Source organism: Phyllobates terribilis, unplaced genomic scaffold (genome assembly GCF_046119375.1).
Source record: "Phyllobates terribilis strain yellow unplaced genomic scaffold, ASM4611937v1 Scaffold_2__4_contigs__length_985480577, whole genome shotgun sequence".
Taxonomy (NCBI): domain Eukaryota; kingdom Metazoa; phylum Chordata; class Amphibia; order Anura; family Dendrobatidae; genus Phyllobates; species Phyllobates terribilis.
In genome coordinates, this window is record NW_027362762.1 from 259566523 (window position 1) to 259586853 (window position 20331).

Sequence of the window (20331 nt, forward strand, 5' to 3'; positions counted from 1 at the left end):
TCTGTTTTTTTGCGGTGTCCTTTTATTTTTAGTGTACTGGTGTAGTTTCTCATAACTGAAAGCTCCCATACACATCAGATGGTGGGTCGCTACTGAAGAGATCTCAGTCAACATTCACCTATTGTGTATGGGACCCTCTCAGTGGGCCATATATATTCAATATCTGTCAGCTGAACAATCATTTGGCCAACCTCTATCTCTCCCAACCTCCACATGCATCGGAACGCTCAGTATGGTCGAGCTTTCCTATGATTCCCATGTCTTATCTATGGGGAGTGCAGATTAAATCACTGCCAGCGGCTCATTTGCCGAAAGAAGGAAAGGATCGAGTGATTGTGTGTGCCAAAGAGAGTCAAGAGACTCCCATAATCATTAGATGATCTGCCAATATTTGTGGGTTTGGGCAACTTTTATATTAACACACCTCTCTTAATTACTATTGTTCATTGCAATGTGTGTCAAATTGCCAGTCAGGTTGCTCGTAAATGATTATTGATATTTCTTCCTTCTATAATTTTTGTGTCGCTAGTTGGAATAGGAATGTTCTCCTGAATTTGGTTGTAGAATCCAGGTATTCTGGTTCTACAGCTGGCTCTACAACTTTTGTTGGCCGGCTACTATTTTTAAACCTATAGACTGAATCTTTCATTTAGTCTGAAAAAGAACATAATTTTTTTTGCTGAATTTTTGCTTTGGATCCATACTGGTCAGCTTTTCTATTAAAGTTCACCAGCATTAAAAATAAATCTGGATGGTTCTGTGTTGATTGCTATTAATACACCTTATCTTATTGAGTTACTTCCAAGATTCAGATGATTCACATGCAGATCTCCTAGTAATGTCTTCAATTACTTGGGTCTGAAAAAACTAACGTAGCCGTGTGTCCTTTAGATAAAATATTCCAAAGTTACCTCACCAGAGGTACATGTATGAGTAAAGAACACGTATATTTTTCATATAATACCTGAAGGTGTTTATCATGAATAACCTGTGAAGCAATACCTATGTAGACATAAAAAGGCCATTGAGTTCATAGTCATTACATGTTCCCTTGACATTTTCTACTCTGTTGATTATTTTCTCACCAATCTATTAATTATTCTGACTTTTTTATAGCTTGTTTAATGATATAAATCTGATTATTTATTAATAAATCTTTCCAGAGTTGTCATCTCTTCTAAGCCATTACACTAAGTACCAATAGTTCCTTTAATAAGAATTCAGTAAGAAGAATGTTCCATGGATTTCATTTTAGTTTAAACTACCAGATTTAAGGCCGTTCTCCAGCCAGAAATTTGATTAGTATTGGCACAAAAATATGGCTAGTAATGTGCCTGAAGGGCTGGCTGTGTGGCTCAGTTGGTGCAGAGACTGAAAAGGGGGGGCTGGTTTAGTTATTACACTGAGCCTGACAGCCAGCCCCCTTTTAAGCTCGTTATTGGTCGTGTGTTGACACAAGGAGGTGGGGGAGCTCTTTTTTGGGATAGACTCATAAGTGTAGCAGAACTGGATGTGGGTGGTTAAATTGGCTCATCGGGGATGATGTAATAAGGAAAGTATATGTAGTAATTTTAGATATTTGTGCTTTAAACCAAATTAAATGCTTTTTTTGGCTGGATGTCCCTTTTAGGTACATAGATTGGTAATATCATTAGAGTAATTTTTGTAGACTGATAGTATAGAAAGTGACGGACTATAGTTTAATTTCCCAAAGACAGGAAAGATGCATGCAGATGTCTACCCTACCTTGTCTGGCCCTCCATTGATACAGTAGAACGGTCATGATGGCCTCCTCTGCTGACCCTGTTCCAGGCTACATACCAAATTTGACAATTGAGTGGAGGAAAGTTAACCTATTGTGTGTTTTCCAACAACCAATGTGAAAATGGCAGAATTTATTAATTTTAATATGGATAGTCACTGGGAAAACACACCATGCAAATATAAATGTAGAACTGCTAAAATAAATACAGCAAGTTTGTCGCTGAAACACTTATTTGAGCGACACTTTTAATGATTGTAGAGCAAATTCAGAATTTGGATTTAATGTGAACATTGAAGAGTAAACCCCAGCATACCATGCTTACGTTCATAGATACATATATCTGTGCAGAATCAATCCTTCTAAACCTGTCCCTACTCTCCAACCGTTACATATTATTACCAACTTATAATCCTGATCTATACTCCTAACCACTGATAAAGTGCATGTTGGGCTCCCTTCACATGGCTGTATTCAGGATCCAAGTCACAAAATGCCCAATGAGGGACCTATTTTTTTTTTTTTTTTTAAAAAGGCATTGTCCACTATTCTCTACTGTGTCTTTTTCACTAGTCTCCTGGCTTCCTCTTATAGCTGGGAGTGTGTGATTGGGGGAAGACATGTGTGTAAACGCGCATCGGGTGACCACTAATGCTAATCAGCAGACATTGATTGGCTGCCGTGGTTGCATTTTTTACTAGTTGGTAAAAAAACCTACCAATTCCCAACAAAACATGATTGCTGTAGCTGATTGGCTGCAGTGGTTACCTTTAGAATCCCCACAGGAAGAGGAAACCAGGAAAGGGTGACACAGTAAGGAGGATTGGTGCCGGTTCGGTAGTTGTGTCATTTGTTTTTTACCACCCTAATGGCCCCATGTAAGTTTTAATAAGTTGTAGTGGACAACTCCTTCAGAAATGCAACAGTGTATTTCTAGTGATCTCGTTTATGGCTTTGAATGTCATACTATTTGCTTTCTTGATAATTGATTACTCTTTTGCACTCGACATCTACCGGTAAATAGGTGTAGCGATTAGTGAAAGAACTGTACTTTTTATATACCTCCATCAGGGATTTCATCATAGCTCCAACCTGTGAAATCATATGGGGAAATACACAACAGAACCCTATGTACAAGGAAATGTGACAAATACAAAAATGAGAAATGTCTATTTAGCCTTGAGATGTTACCTTATCAAAAGCTATAATCTCATAAGGGCAAGTATAGTTTTTAATCTGAAATACCCATTGCTTTATGTATGCCTTCTATGTAAAGCCCATGGGTCTGACATTGCTCCTAGCATATACGCTGATTGTATCTATAACCTGTTATGATATATGTCTAAAGAGTTATTTTTCAGTTACCGTATATTGTCAAAATTGATGACTTCAACTGTATTGGAAATTTTTCAAAATTGTGAAAAAAAAAACAAGTTGCACAACGGATGTGAAATTGTTGTGATTTGTAAAACTAGTGTTGTGTTTGGTGTGATTTTGCAATAAATCAGCATTAGGTATGCATATTTGACTGATTATTATTATGTGCTTTTATTAAGAGTATACTGCATGTGTATATATTGTGGCAAAGCCAGGTAAGCCTGGGTTCAATCATAGCACTGAAGGTCTTCATTAGATGCGATGAAAAAAAAATAAAAAACCTCACCGTAATAAATCTTCCAAAGTACCCGGAGCATGGAGGAGTGTCTAAGTCAGGATATAATGAAACATCAGACGAAAAAAATCCAGCTCCACCGAATAAAATAAATCCTTTTATTGATGTTACTGTAAAAGTCAGAAGGCCGGTAAAACCTATGATTTACGAGTCAATCTGGACATTTACCGAGGCAGTCGGTAAAAGCTCAAAATGAAAAGTAAAATTGGACTTTTACCAGTGAAGTCTTGGTAAATCTCAACATTTCTCAACAGCGTTGGTAAAAGTCAGATGTATTCCATATAAATGAACTATTTTGGACTTTTACCTGGGCGAATTGGTAAATCTTTACATTTACCAGCATGTGTTGGTAAAAGTAACTACCAGCATGTGTTGGTAAAAGTAACTTTGAGTCACAGAATTCTGACTCTTACACCCTTCTCAGCTACATTTACCAAGAAGCCGTGGTAAATGTGAACATTTACCAACTGCGCTTGGTTAAAGTCAGATGTTCCATCTTCACACCTGATATTTCTGACTTTTACCACGCTCGACGGTAAATGTTAACATTTACCAAGACTTCACAGGTAAAAGTCCAATTTTACTTTTCATTTTGAGCTTTTACCGATGGCCTCGGTAAATGTCCAGATTGACCGGTAAATCCTAGGTTTTACCAGCCTTCTGACTTTTACAGTAACATTGATATCAGATAAAATCCAAAACACAAATGTGCATAAAAAAATATAATTCAGTTAAAGTGCATGTTGAGGAGCTGTAACTACAGCTAACACAGCAATCAAAGCGTGTTGTGCTCGTACCACGTTTAGACTTTGCAGACTGGTAATATTAGCAAGAGCAACAACGTGCAGCCTGGCATTCTCGTGTTGAAAAATCAATTCTTCGACAATTTGGATAAATGGCTATACCGCTGGTTCTACCACTAAGTCAATGTAATGCTGAGCGGTTGTATACCTGGAATAAAGACTAGAGGGGTCTGTCAACTTTACATTACACCACAAAATCCCAGGCGTGGGACTAGTGCAACATTCCCTCATGAAGGCCTCTTCATCGTGTTGCCTACGTAGTCTCCAAATAGAGATCTGTGGCTGTAATGGAGGTCTAGCCTCTTCACTGATGAGTCCTACTTTTATCTTGGACACAAGGATAGCTATAGATTGGCCTGGAGACCACATGGCAATTCCATGTAGAATTTTATTTCCATTCTTTCCTCATTTGCATATCATCAACATGTCTCTCAATCCTGTGATTTACATAATTCCATGACATTTCCTTCTTAGTGTTGCATTTTCAATTCTGAAGAGTGTATGTATGTATGTACAGTACAGACAAAAAGTTTGGACACACCTTCTCATTTAAAGATTTTTCTGTATTTTCAGGACTATGAAAATTGTACATTCACACTGAAGGCATCAGAACTATGAATTAACACATGTGGAATTATATACTTTACAAAAAAAGTGTGAAACAACTGAAAATATGTCTTATATTCTAGGTTCTTCAAAGTAGCCACCTTTTGCTTTGATTACTGCTTTGCACACTCTTGGCATTCTCTTGATGAGCTTCAAGAGGTAGTCACCGGAAATGGTCTTCCAACAATCTTGAAGGAGTTCCCAGAGATGCTTAGCACTTGTTGGCCCTTTTGCCTTCACTCTGCGGTCCAGCTCACCCCAAACCATCTCGATTGGGTTCAGGTCTGGTGACTGTGGAGGCCAGGTCATCTGGCGTAACACCCCATCACTCTCCTTCTTGGTCAAATAGCCCTTACACAGCCTGGCGTCATTGTCCTGTTGAAAAATAAATGATGGTCCAACTAAACGCAAACCGGATGGAATAACATGCCGCTGCAAGATGCTGTGGTAGCCATGCTGGTTCAGTATGCCTTCAATTTTGAATAAATCCCCAATAGTGTCACCAGCAAAGCACCCCCACACCATCACACCTCCTCCTCCATGCCTCACGGTGGGAACCTGGCATGTAGAGTCCATCCGTTCACCATTTCTGCGTCGCACAAAGACACGGTGGTTGGAACCAAAGATCTCAAATTTGCACTCATCAGACCAAAGCACAGATTTCCACTGGTCTAATGTCCATTCCTTGTGTTCTTTAGCCCAAACAAGTCTCTTCTGCTTGTTGCCTGTCCTTAGCAGTGGTTTCCTAGCAGCTATTTTACCATGAAGGCCTGCTGCGCAAAGTCTCCTCTTAACAGTTGTTGTAGAGATGTGTCTGCTGCTAGAACTCTGTGTGGCATTGACCTGGTCTCTAATCTGAGCTGCTGCTAACCTGCGATTTCTGAAGCTGGTGACTCTTGCTCTTCCTTTCCTGGGGCGGTCCTCATGTGAGCCAGTTTCTTTGTAGCGCTTGATGGTTTTTGCAACTGCACTTGGGGACACATTCAAAGTTTGCCCAATTTTTCGGACTGACTGACCTTCATTTCTTAAAGTAATGATGGACACTCCTTTTTCTTTACTTAGCTGCTTTTTTCTTGCCATAATACAAATTCTAACAGTCTATTCAGTAGGACTATCAGCTGTGTATCCACCTGACTTCTGCACAACACAACTGATGGTCCTAACCCCATTTATAAGGCAAGAAATCCCACTTATTAAATCTGACAGGGCACACCTGTGAAGTGAAAACCATTTCCGGTGACTACCTCTTGAAACTCATGAAGAGAATGCCAAGAGTGTGCAAAGCAGTCATCAAAGCAAAAGGTGGCTACTTTGAAGAACCTAGAATATAAGACATATTTTCAATTGTTTCACACTTTTTTGTAAAGTATATAATTCCACGTGTGTTAATTCATAGTTTTGATGCCTTCAGTGTGAATGTACTATTTTCAAAGTCCTGAAAATACAGAAAAATCTTTAAATGAGAAGGTGTGTCCAAACTTTTGGTCTGTAGTGTGTGTGTGTGTGTGTGTGTGTGTGTGTGTGTGTGTGTGTGTGTGTGTGTGTGTGTGTATATATATATATATATGTATGTATATATATATGTATGTATATATGTATGTGTATATATGTGTGTGTATATATATATATATATATATATACACTGCTCAAAAAAATAAAGGGAACACTTAAACAACAGAATATAACTCCAAGTAAATCAAACTTCTGTGAAATCAAACTGTCCACTTAGGAAGCAACACCGATTGACAATCAATTTCACATGCTGTTGTACAAATGGAATAGACAGTAGATGAAAACTATTGGCAATTATCAAGACACCCTCAATAAAGGAGTGGTTCTGCAGGTGGGGACCACAGACCACATCTCAGTACCAATGCTTTCTGGCTGATGTTTTGGTCACTTTTGAATGTTGGTTGTGCTTTCACACTCGTGGTAGCATGAGACGAACTCTACAACCCACAGAAGTTGCTCAGGTAGTGCAGCTCATCCAGGATGGCACATCAATGCGAGCTGTTTCAAGGAGGTTTGCTGTGTCTGTCAGTGTAGTGTCCAGAGGCTGGAGGCGCTACCAGGAGACAGGCTAGTACACCAGGAGACGTGGAGGGGGCTGTAGGAGGGCAACAACCCAGAACAGCTACCTCCGCCTTTGTGCAAGGAGGAACAGAAGGAGCACTGCCAGAGCCCTGCAAAATGACCTCCAGCCGGCCACAAATGTGCATGTGTCTGCACAAATGGTTAGAAACAGACTCCATGAGGGTGGTATGAGGGCCCGACGTCCACAGATGGGGGTTGTGCTCACAGCCCAACACCGTGCAGGATGCTTGGCATTTGCCACAGAACACCAGGATTGGCAAAGTCGCCACTGGCGCCCTGTGCTCTTCACAGATGAAAGCAGGTTCACACTGAGCACATGTGACAGTCTGGAGACGCCGTGGAGAGTGATCTTCTGCCTGCAATATCCCTTCAGCTTGACTGGTTTGGCAGTGGGTCAGTAATGGTGAGGGGTGGCATTTCTTTGGAGGGCCGCACAGCCCTCCATGTGCTCGCCAGAGGTAGCCTGACTGCCATTAGGTACCAAGATGAGGTCATCAAACCCTTTGTGAGACCATATGCTGGTGTGGTTGGCCCTGGATTCCTCCTAGTACAGGACAATGCCAGACCTCGTGTGGCTGGAGTGTGTCAGCAGTTCCTGCAAGATAAAGGCATTGAAGCTATGGACTGGTCCGCCCGTTCCCCAGACCTGAATCCGATTGAGCACATCTGGGACATCATGTCTCGCTCCATCCACCAACGTCACGTTTCACCACAGACTGTCCAGGAGTTGGCTGATGATTTAGTCTAGGTCTGGTTGGAGATCCCACAGGAGACCATCCGCTACCTCATCAGGAGCATGCCCAGGCATTGTAGGGAGGTCATACAGGCACGTGGAGGCCACACACAATACTGAACCTCATTTTGACTTGTTTTAAGGACATTACATCAAAGTAGGATCAGCCTGTAGTGTGTTTTTCCTCTTTAATTTTGGGGGTGACTACAAATCCAGGCCTCCATTGGTTAATACATTTGGTTAACATTGATGATTTTTGTGTGATTTTGTTGTCAGCACATTCAACTTTGTACAGAACAAAGTATTCAATGAGAATATTTCATTCATTCAGATCTAGGATGTGTTTTTTGAGTGTTCCCTTTATTTTTTGAGCAGTGTATATATTATATATATATGTGTGTGTGTGTGTGTGTGTGTGTGTGTGTGTGTGTGTGTGTGTGTGTGTGTGTGTGTGTGTGTATATATATAAAGAATTATTATTGTCCAAAAGTTAGAAATTCTAAAGTTAGAAAATCCAAAAATCAAATGAATATTTGGTGTGGCCATCCTTTGCCTTCAAAACTGTGTGGATTCTTCTATGTACACATACACAAAGACAGGGATTTTGTAGGATTATAGTTAAATGTATGAGTAACCAATTAAATCAAACAGATGATAATGATCATCATTTTCATATGTAGGTTGAAACGCAGTCATTAACTGAATTAAAAAAAAAAGCTGTGGAGGGAGGCATAAAAAGCATTAGGAACAGTGAAACAATACAACAAAGGTGAAGGCAGTTAAAATTCACAGGTCATATACCATGGCGAATTAAGCACAGCAACAAGATTAAAGGTAGTTATACTGCATCAGCAAGGTCTCTCCCAGGCAAAGTTTTCAAAGCAGAATGAAGTTTCAAGATGTGGTGTTCATGCTCTTTTCAAGAAGCACAACTCAAAAAAATTTGCTATATTGAGAATTGTACATACAGTGGTCGGCCAAGGAAGCTTAAGGTTCCAATACCATTAAACTACATTCAGCCAAACCCACCAATATCAATGGGTCCAGTCAACAGTCTAATGTGTATGGAGCCCACGACAGATAATTGTCGAGGGAGTTTGGGATCTGGTAGAGAGTTTTTGTAGCTGCATTCCAGCAAGTAGAGTTGGGATTTCATGGAGTCCTCAATGCTGCAAACTACAGGCAAATACTTATCCATCATGCAATAATATCTGGGAGGTGTCTGATTGGCTCCAAATTTATTCTGTATTAGGACAACCATCCCACATATACAGCAAATGTCATTAAGAATAATCCTCAGCATTAAGGAGAACAAGGAGTCCTGGAAGTGATGATATGGCCCTCACAGAGCCATGATTTCATCATCATTAAGTATTTCTAGGATTATATGAAGAGACTGAAGGATTTGTGCAAGCTTACATCCATAGATGATCTCTGATTATGAGTTCCTACAAAAACTGTGCAAGTATACTTCGAAGAATAGATTCCGTGTGATGGCATAGAGTGGTCACACCAAATGTAGATTTAATTAACATTTATCTTTTGTTCATTCACTTAGGCAATTGTGTTAATTGATAAAAATAAATTTAACAGTTCTATTTTTGAAGGCATTCTTATTTTGCAGCATTTTTCCCACACCCGCTTTAAACTTCTAGTATATACATATAAATTTGTTGCCAGACACAGTGTGGAGCATTAGGCTAAGTGCCCACGATGCAGAAATGCTGCAGATTTTTTCCGCATCTCCCTGGTAGGAAAACCGCATGGGCATTTTACATGCGTTTTTCCTGCCAGGTAGAAGCGTTTGTCAAGCGTTCTTCACATGCATTTCTGCATGCGGGTTATCAAGTTCTTTTCCAAGCATTTTTAGCATCACTTGGAAAAGTGCTTGCCAACTTGGTCACACAATATAAATCCATGCAACCGGCGTAGATTTTATATAGTGTGACCAAGTTAGTTAAAAAAAAAAGAATAAAAATGGTAAAAATAAAAAAAATTGCCTTCTGATGGCCCCTGGTCTCCTTCTCCAGGCTCCCTGGCGGCTCGCGATGGTCTAAAAGGACCTTCCATGACGTCATTTAGTCATGTGACAGGTCATACGACCACCGACATCAGTGGTCGCGTGACCCGTCACATGTCTGAATGACGTCATGGCAGGTCCTTTTAGACCATCGCGAGCTGCCGGGGAGCGAGGACGCATCGCTATGGAGACCGGGGGCCATCAGGAGGTGAGTATAATGTTTTTTGTATTTTAAATTCTTTTTTTTTTTACAGGTGCTTATGGTACCCGGGTCTGGAGGAGAGTCTCATCTTCTCCAGACCCGTGTACCATCCGCACATTGAATCGCTTAATATCCGCATGTGCACATGTAGTCATGCGGATATTAAGCGATTCAATGCAAGTCAATGGCGGCAATCAGGCTGCGTGTCCGCAAAATTAATGCGGATTATCATTGGGGACTATGGGGCTCGTATTACCAAGCTTTTTTTAAGCTTTTTCGCTACGGAAATTCTGCGGCAAAAACGCTTGAAAAACGCATAGTGGGCACGTAGCCTTAGAACATTGTTCTAACCAATTGGACGGATTATGATTAGTTAAATGTTTGCCAATGACTATTTTTGTGCCCCATGTTTTTCAGGTATAGACAGTTGCAGCTGGGTACAGAGAGCAGAATGTCTGAGCTTCTCCATCAAGCGAAGATTAAATCTTTTGAGGCTGAACGTGCCCATATGGTGTTGGAGGAGACCACGGACAACCTGCAGAAGTGCCAACAAGAGTGTGAGAAGTATCAGAAAAAGCTAGAGGTATGGACAGTGTAATTCTATTCTTATCTATAAATCTCGGTTACATACTTTCCATTTTTCTTTGCTCAATCATCGTCACTAGATATAGACCTGATAAGACTTTTTGTTCTTATACCTGAGACATCCAGTGCACCTCTATGCTTTGTCATCTCTGGGTATTGTGACCTGTTTTCTGTCCTTGCTTCACCTCTTTGCTTATAACAAGTGTGCTCCTTGTCTTTCTTGATTTGGAGCATTTATTGCTTAATTTTATTTCTTAGCAAATCTGCTGACATGCCAAAAAAATTCTCTGCAAATGTTCCAAGCATGTCAGCGTATGTTCAGACATGTGGTTTAACCATGTAATTTCCAGCAAACATTAAATGTACCTTACAAGAGAATATTCATTATTGTAGTACGCTGCTTATCTTTAGTACTATACTTTTTATTCTACAGTTCCACAAAAAGAAATATGTGATAAAACAGAGTTCTGTAAAGCTAATTGTTAGTTGCATGTTTCATTTCTATTACAAATCTATTGTGGAAATAAAACAAATCTTGACAATAACCTACTTTAAAAACACAGAAAATGTTAATTGACTATCATTTAAAATTTAGTCTGAAATAGTCAAAATTGTGATGTTTCCCCTCCAATTTAAAAAAAAAAAAAAAAAAAAAAAGCTTGCTATAGGAATATATTTTTTTATTGTAGACAATAAAGTTATTTAAATTTTGTTTTGTTAGTCTTTCTTACAATGTTGATCTTGGCACCACAGGCATGAGGTTTGAGTTTCATTAATGAGAAGTAGGTAAATGAGTATTAATTTTTTAGTTAAAGCCAGTCTGTGTAGACCGGCACAGCTGACTCCATCCCAGTCTACACAGCTAAGCTTACAAGTAAGCTTCAAAGGTTTAAATGTATCCTGCCAGTACGGTAGAGTTGTCGTTAAACATTGCCTACCATCTGCAGAGAATGAGAATAGCATTTTTTTATTTTTTAATCATGTATAAAAAAGATCATAAAATATATGTATAATAAGGGAGATATAGATGGTGTCTTTCTAATCTTTTTTTAACCTGTTTGGAATAAAGCCAAAGATTTTCTAAAAAGACCAAATTTTGGATGAGATATTGATTGCCTGGACACACAGGCTGGCAGAGCAGAGGCACTTTCCTAATGCCCGTATGGGCTGTAGGCCTCTGTAGATGCTTCTTCTGTTTAGTTATTGAATCAGGATAAATGCTGTAGCGGATATCCGTTTTCCACTATAATTGTAGTCTAAGCCCCGATTCATCAAGACCAGTGCTTTTCTTGCCAGTCTTGTGTGGTGGAGTCAGACGCTCCTGATTCATGAAGAGGTTCACGCCTCTTGAATATGGAGCGTGTGACGAGTGGCGTGCACCTCCGTGTGCCACACCAGAAATCTTATTCCAGTCCTCTCAGCTCTACTTTTTTTACCTTATGATTTTGTTCTTAATATGAAATGTATTTGTTAAAATTCTGCATTGTTCTTTCCCAGGTTTTAATCAAGGAATTTTACGCTCTTCAAGCATCCACAGAAAAGCGAGTTACAGAGGTACAGACTCAGAACTCTGAACAGCGGGCAAGACTGGAGACATATGAAAAGTTGGAAAAGGAATTGGATGATGTCATAATGCAGTCTGCACAAAGCAAGTTTTCATATTTTATTTATTTCATTCACATGCATTCATATACACAATAGGGATATTGGAAACACTTCTATCTTATCGTTTAATCCGTACATATCGTTAAAGGCTGTCACAACTAATAATTTAGCTTGATAAATGAAATCTGTGAACTGTGCTTTTCATGTAGTGAAAATGCCCAAAAGCTGATGGAAGACTCTGGTGGACTGCCATTTTCTAAGGCCTCGTTCAAGTCTACCATTTTTCACTTAGGAGTTCTATTCATGTTTTTCAAGGATAGAACTGGTACCCATTATGGTCTTTGGAGCTGTTCACATATCTGTCTTTTCTTGCAGACACTGTTGTCTACAATAAAACGCAGAGACATGTCTGATTTTGATCCTGGTCAAGGATCAAATTCACCAGTGCCAGTCTATGGATCCACGAAAAAAAAAACCGCATCCTAGTGTTGTCCAAATGCCATGTTTGTTTGATAGGAGCTTAACAAACTTCGTACGCAAAAAAAAAAACACAAGAAAGTCTGATGGTAAAAACTGATACACTGACCAAACTGTTCAAAATCAGATGCAAAATATTAATTAAAATCAATATATGTATGCAATGAATAAGGACATCAGTCAGAAACGCGTCTGCGGTTATTAATATTTGTGGATTTTAATGGACTTTAAATAAAGAAGAATATTTTTTGGACCCTTTTCTGGATTTACACGTTTTCTTCTTGGTGGAATCTACAAGATCGAGCCATTTATCCATGGGTGAGCTGATTTTCTGTGGACCCTGACGGGTCTCACACTACTTTCTCATTAATGAAAATCAGTCCGCTTTTTTGCATATGAAAAAAAATCACTGACATCTGAGTGACTCTTAAATGTGAGGACCCTAAATCTGGCTGTAGGGATTGAAAATCTATCTGCACGACCGGTTGGCAGTTTAATTTTTATGAGGCTGACAGCCAGGTACCCCATGTCTTGCTTTTGGCTCATGTAGACGATTCAATAATCGAGGAACAAGCATTTGTTGGCACACTTGGTCCCAACTATCAGCCCATCTGGTAGGCCAGCAATCATCTGATGAACCAGCAAAATGTATAATTATCAGCACGTTGTTCTGTGTAAACAGGAGATGTGCTTCCAATGACCCGATATTTTCTGGTCACATAACAATCTTTTTAAAAGGCTTTGGAAGTTACCTTCCATAGAATAGGTGATAACGTCCGTTTGCTGGAGTTCTAACCACTGTAAACTCACCATTCCTGAGAATGTTGCTCCCATTCTTAATGGGGGAGTGCTGAAGACCAGCTGAATGCTGCTCTCAATTATCTCTGGCGGTGCCATAGAGAATGAATTCAGTGGAGGTGCACATGATCGACATTCATGTGGGACTCTTCAGAGGACTGTTCTTGGGATCGTTGGGGGTCCCAGCAGCCCAAGCGATCGGCAAGTGGTCCCTATCTCGTGTTTAGGAGATAAATTACAAAGTTGATGCAAACCATTCAAGGATCGTTCTGTGCGCATAAAATGTCTAGTCTAAACAGGCCAGTAAACCACTGCCGATTGCCAATCTGATAAATACAAGCCAATCATTTAACGGCATGGATTGTGCCATGTAAACCATTTGTTAAGGAAAATAGAATTGCTCAGTTTAGATATTGTACTGTACTGTAGTACTGTTGTGTGATATTGTAGTGTACTGTATGATCTTACAGTTTTTCTCCAAGTTAAGTGGTGGGAAATGGGGTTGGCAATGCTAATATATCATACTTTGACCACTTCATGACATATGACGTACATTTATGTCATTTCTTGCGTCCCTGACTTTGATGCAGGCTCGAACGCCAAGCCCACATCTTTCCCGGTAGATGATGAATGATTTAATCCGCCCGTGGCTTTAAATGCCGCTGTCAATCACTTACATCAGCATTTAACACACACCAGCAGTGTGCCGCTTCATTCCTCGCACCTATCAGCGCCCCCATGATTTGACCCCGGAGCGCCAATGGCTTGCCATGACAGCCGGGAGTCTGCTGAAGACCTTTGTGCTTGTCATGATGATACTCTTATGAAAGCCAGCGTTTAGCTGGCATTCATAGGAGATTGTGATTTTCACTATATATAGCAGTGCTGATATACTGATTTGTATAGCACAAGCAATCAGATGATCGCAGCTTCAAGTCCCGAAAGAGGACTAACAAATACAGTAAAAAGTAAAAAAACAATGTTTTTAAAAAAAATATGAAAAAAATATAAAACTTAAAATCACAGCCCTTTTTCCCCATTAAAAGTAAAACAATTAAATGAAAATGCACTTATTTGGTATTGCTGCATTCGTAAAAGTCCAATCTCTCAATTTATAAAATAAATGAATGTGATCGGTAAATGGTGTAACGAAAAAATAAATAGAAATGCCAGAATTACTGGGGTTTTTTGGTCGCCGCAACATTGCAACAAAATGTAGAGGCGATCAAAGCATCGTACCTACCCCAAAACTGGATCAGTAAAAACGTCCGCTCAGCGCGCAAAAAATAAGCCCTCACACAGCCCCAGATCCCAAAAATTGAAAATGTTACACATCTCAGAAAATGGTGACACAAGCACAATTTAATTTTTTAATTTTTTTTACAAATTTCCAATTTTTTTTTCACCAGTTAAATAAAAATAAACTTTACATGTTTCATATCTGCGTAATCGTACTGACCTGGAGAATCAAACCACCAGATCCGTTTTACTGTATAGTGAAAATGGTAAAAGAAAATCCAGAGAACAATTTCGGAATTGCACTTTTTTTGCAGTTTCAACGCTCTTAGATTTTTTTTCCTGTTTTCCAGTGCATCACATGATAAAATGTGATGCAACCTCATACGGTTATAAGGATGGAAAAATAAAAAAGTTATGGTTCGGGGAAGAAGAGGAGGAAAAAACGATAACCGAAAATAACCCGATTATGAACGGGTTAAATAAAATGCTGTGCGTGTTTTTCTTTCTGTTTTATAAAGCCACTGATCTCCAATGGGTTAGGGGCAGGTTGAGAAATATTGTTCATAAACCAGTAGAAGTAGACATCTGCATGAATATAATAGGGATTTTCATTTAGGTATCTCCTCTATGTAGCAGCCTTTTTCTGCAAGTGAGCTGATACCTCACTGCAGATACCACCATTGAATAAAACTGCACTGTAATATTTTATGCAACTTGTACATAGCTTATTTTTGTGAATATTTGCAAATGATTATTTTTTCTCTCTTTTACAGTGGAAGATGAAGCTGAAGCTGAAAGAGTTTTATTCTCCTATGGATATGGAGCCAATGTCCCTACTACAGCTAAGCGTAGGCTGAAGCAAAGGTAAAAGAATTGGAGAAATGTGGTGTATTCTGCAATATTTTACGCAGCTATAAAGAGAAAAAGATGTGTTTTGGTATTGTATTGATTAGGTATGGAAGAGTAACTGCACAGAGAATTGTCTGCACAGATCAGACAAGGTGTCTTTGATATGTCAGGAGCATTGTACAGTATATAATGTAGATCCACAGTGAACATCAGGGCTGTGGAGTAGGAGTCAGTGTCCATTTTGGTGGAATCGGAGTCTTTGCCCATTGTTGTGGAGTTGGAGTCGGTATAAAATGGACCAACTTCGACTCCTAAAATATATAATAAATTGGGTACAGAAGTTCAATGCAGGATGTGCTGTAAATATTTTTATAAGAATTTAGGAAAGTTCTGAAATGTCCTATAAATGTCTGTTCTGTTCCTGCTCTAGGGATCTCGGCTTTTAGGGGAGATGAATCTGTGCTGCCCTTTATGTTCACGCTCAGTACTGAGGCCGTGCTGTGGAGTCGGAGTCGGAGTCGGAGTGGTTTGGCTTACTGACTCCACAGCTCTGGTGAACATGTCAATTAAAAGCAAACCTACCCAAGCTAGATCAACCACAGTAAAAGGCTTAAAAATGGGACTTTTACCAGCATAAAACTTATTTTTGTGTTTTTTTTGTATTGTTCAGTTCTTGCTCTTTGTCATTTAGGTCAGAACAGTAGTATTGCTGATTCCAGTCTTGTTTGTCGTCGTATCAATACTTGTCTGTTTATCTACAAGACCTAATATATTGCAGCTGAGACAGATTTATTACACCTCTCTCGCAGGTGACAGAAGCTTCGGGGCATCAGTCTGAACTCTTGTGATCTTGAGAAGGTTTCAGACATTTATTGTCTGTTCATTTGCAATGGGCAATACCTCCATAGAAAGCTGTAAAAAGAGATGAGTTTCTTCCTTATGCACCGATAAGTGTCGATTTTACACTTTAGGTAATGAAGGACTGCTTTTGAAGCCTGATATCCAGAACAATGAGACGTTTCTTCGTTACTTGTAGTCTAATACCACATATTTCTAAAATGTGGCTTTGCATGCCTGACATACCGAAAGTCATAATGACAAGATGCGGTATGACTGTATCAGTAAGAGATGAAGAATTTCAATAAATCAGTCATTAAGAGCAATCTTTTTTTTCGAGGGGCATATACATTGAGCAGACAACACGGAGCGGTCTTTGTGGACATTACCAGTCAGCATTGTAATCGTGTTTCTGATCACCCTATTTTAGGACGTTTATTCCACCATTTTGAATGAAATGAGAATTGAACTCCATTGTATTTAGCGTCCCAAAACCCAAATGCTTCATCTTCTAATTGCTCATTGAATTCATATTAAATTATTAACGAAATGCAAAGGCTGCCCATATCCTATCCCCTCCATACATTTCTGATCTAATCTCCTGATATTTCCCTATGTATTTTCTACGCCTCTCAAGATCTTTTTTTCTCTGCTCTCTTCACACCACCATCTCCAGGGTTTTTCCCATGTATCACCTATACTCTGAAACTTGCTACCCCAACACTTCAGTCTCTCGCCCACCATCTAAATCTTCTAAATCATCCTGAAAACCAACCTCTACAGTCTTTTGTACCCATCTACAGGACCATATGAGGAGCCTCTACCCTCTTGTCCATTCATTTGTACATTTTAGGCCATCACAGGCACGGTCCGTTCTCCTTCTGTACCTGCATGTTGGCTCTTTCTGAGGCTGAATCACTTACTTATTCTTGCAATAGTTTTCATAAAATCATCATTTTTCACAAGCAGCACAAGTCAACTGCAGTTGAACAACTATTCATGATCTTCAGGCTACTCCTACCACTGATTATACCAGCTTATTTCCTATACTATGTAAAAGGAGAAAGCTGTCAATCAGTCTGATCAGTAAGAGATGAAGAATTTCAGTAAATCAATCATTAAGGGCAACTAGTCATGTAAAAAAAATGCTATTAACCTCCAGATATGGGGTTAATCTGCAGGTTACTAGCTTTCTGACGCTGCATGGCGCCTGCACGGAGAGCTGCGATGCCGGGAGGCAATAAACTGAATTCCTCCCGGCAGCCTCAGGCTTTCAGTCATAGTGGTGGCGCGGTCATAGCTGTGACCGCACCCCCTGCACTGACTGACAGCCAGCTCAGCATTAGGGTGTGATGTCAGTCCATGTCAGGACGTGGTTACAGCCACAGACAGATGTTTGAAGCCGCGCCGGCCTCACTCCTGTGACTGAAAGCCCAATAAAGTTCATTTCCTCCCAGCTGCAGGCTCTCAGTTCCGGTGCCAGGCAGCTGCAGAATGCTATTAATCTACAGATTAACCCCATACCTGCAGGTTAATAGCGTTTTTTACATGACTTCCTTTCAATGATTGATTGAAATTCTTCATCTCTTACTGATCAGACTAAATAAATAATAAAAAAAAACATTTGTATACAAGTCTCCCAGTGATCCTCTATGCTTATTGTGTAGATACTTTTCAGCCTTAATGCTGCTAATGGGCTTGTCAATCTGAGCCTCATAACTTTTGTCACTTGTTTGCTCTGTTGCAGCCATACTGGCTTTCCTGTTATTACGAGACCTGTTTGGTCTGGTGACCTCTCATCTTCTCCATTTGTCCATCACCACTTTGTGCTCAGCTGATTTAGAAATCGTTAATGAATGGTGCCAGATAGCATTTCTTGTAGAGCAGGCACTCTCTGTCCTCCATGTCCTCCTCAAAGTACAGGTATATCTTGTAAATTGGTCACTGGAGTGAGAGGCGCATTATGGGGTTAAACCTAGGAGAGGTAAGTGGAAAGATTAACCTAGACCAAACAACTGCAATCTTAACATGCCCTACACATTAAAATTGCAAGAGCCCATCCAATAAATTGTTACAAGTTCTCAGTAGTACTATTTCGTCATGCTTTTGATGATTATAAAGTGTGGACTGCGTTCCAATTGCTGATAGTATCTATCTGAGAAGAAGGTACTGGCTGGCTTTCTATAGTGTAGATCTTCACATGTTGACCATGCTGAAACGCCAGGTGGATAGGAGCGTCTGCCCTACTGTGCCACTTTTCTGTGGTGCTCCCCTCTCTCTTGCTGGAAGCCTATACTTTTGTCCCGTTATAGCGTTATATTATACGCTAACTAGCATTATTTATGAAATAGAACTCTATGTGATAAATGATTATTGTGTATGGATATGTATATTGACTAAAAAACTAAAAAACTTATATCGCCTTGACTATATTTGCCACAATATATGTATGACATGTGATACCTTCTCTAGAAATTGAACTGTTATATAAATGTATTTTGTATGATCTGACTTATTTTGTAGATTGGCTGGTAAGCCATCTTTATTGTTGGACCAGTGGGCATGATATAATTGTGTCCTGATTGTGATTTTGGGCAAGGCAACAAGCGGCTGAAGCTTGGAGTCTATCCACCGATTTACGTTCTCCAGAAAACTTCCTGTGCCAGAAATGATCGGACGGCCAGGGGGCACTTTCAAATTCTTGTGTATTTTTGGGTAAAAGGTATAAGGTGGCAATCGAGGGCTCCCCGACTTGCAGCGCCAAGGCCAGCTCCGACGCCGCGGACTGCTCCGCCCATCGTGACACGGCAAGCGTCATTCAAGGTCCTCAGGTCAAGCATTTAGATACGGAATTTCCAGTCTTTCTGTACACGTGGTGATTGGCTTGGGCACATTTAAAAGGGACTATACTGACATTCTGACATACACCCCCTGACGAAGGTTCGCCGAAACGCGCGTTGGGGTGGATGTACACCATCCAGCCGCTGGTACGCTCCTGGCTTCTAGTACCCAAGGTAGCTACATATTTTGTTCATACATTGAGCGTTGATTTACAAACCATCTTTGATGGATGGGGAAATTTGAGCGATAATTTAATTGGAGCTTAATGTTTGTACTATGTTTAACACTGTTTGGCCAGTCGGGCTAGATGTGTGATATGTCCGTTCTTTTCTTTCTTTTGTACATGGTCATTTGTGTTTCATACTCCCTATGTTATGTAATTGACTTTTAACTGAGACATATTTAATAAAGATTTACATATTTTTACTTTTAAACAATGGTCATGGGCTTTATATCGCTATTTTTTTTCTTGGTCGTTTTTATATATGGCTGATGTTGAAGGTTGTCTATTTTGAAGATATTTGGCCTTTCCTACAGAACACACACATTTCCATGCCTATCATGCTGTTCTAGTGTATACATGTTTTACCATGTGCTTCTCCAGCTCTCCTCTTATGATGTTCTCAGTTTATTTTTATGTATTTTCATCTACCTCAGCATGTCCTTTTTAGTACTTTATCAGCTATATAAAACATGGTTTCCTTTGAGTCTTGTCTTGTTGCTGCAGGAAAACCTTTGGCTGGTGCTGGTGCCGTGAGTCAGCATCTGGCAATGTGTTGGTTTATGCCCAGGAAGCACGACCTTGTAGAATAAGGCACTAAGCCCCGGGATTCTGTCAGACATCTGCAGAAGTCATATTTATTAAACCACAGTCTGACATGATAAAGGGCATTTGTCGTCATCACCAAGAATACACAATATCCTGTATACAAGGTGTTCTTATGGCATCTGTACACTAACACAAAAGTGCAAATTGTTCATAAATTGGAATTCTATGTGGGAGTGCTGATATTCTAGACAGGAGACAAATCCCTCTATGACTCTTAAGTGAAGGCAGCCTATCAGGAAGGTCACAAATTGATACCGGTGTAAGTTATATTGTGTGATGGATACCCGTGTAACGTATATTGTGTGATGGATACCCGTGTAATGTATATTGTGTGATAGATACCCGTGTAAGGTATATTGTGTGATGGATACCCGTGTAA

General features: G+C 39.8%; 1 protein-coding gene across 1 annotated transcript in view; it reads left to right on the forward strand.

Annotated features, from left to right (window-relative positions):
• PIBF1 (progesterone immunomodulatory binding factor 1) overlaps positions 1–20331 on the forward strand; it is a 191823-nt gene that overhangs the window by 90445 nt on the left and 81047 nt on the right. The window contains exons 11-13 of the mRNA XM_073663967.1: positions 10310–10475; positions 11975–12125; positions 15370–15460. Of these exons, the coding sequence (XP_073520068.1) occupies positions 10310–10475; positions 11975–12125; positions 15370–15460 (408 nt within the window). The remainder of the gene's footprint in view (positions 1–10309; positions 10476–11974; positions 12126–15369; positions 15461–20331) is intronic.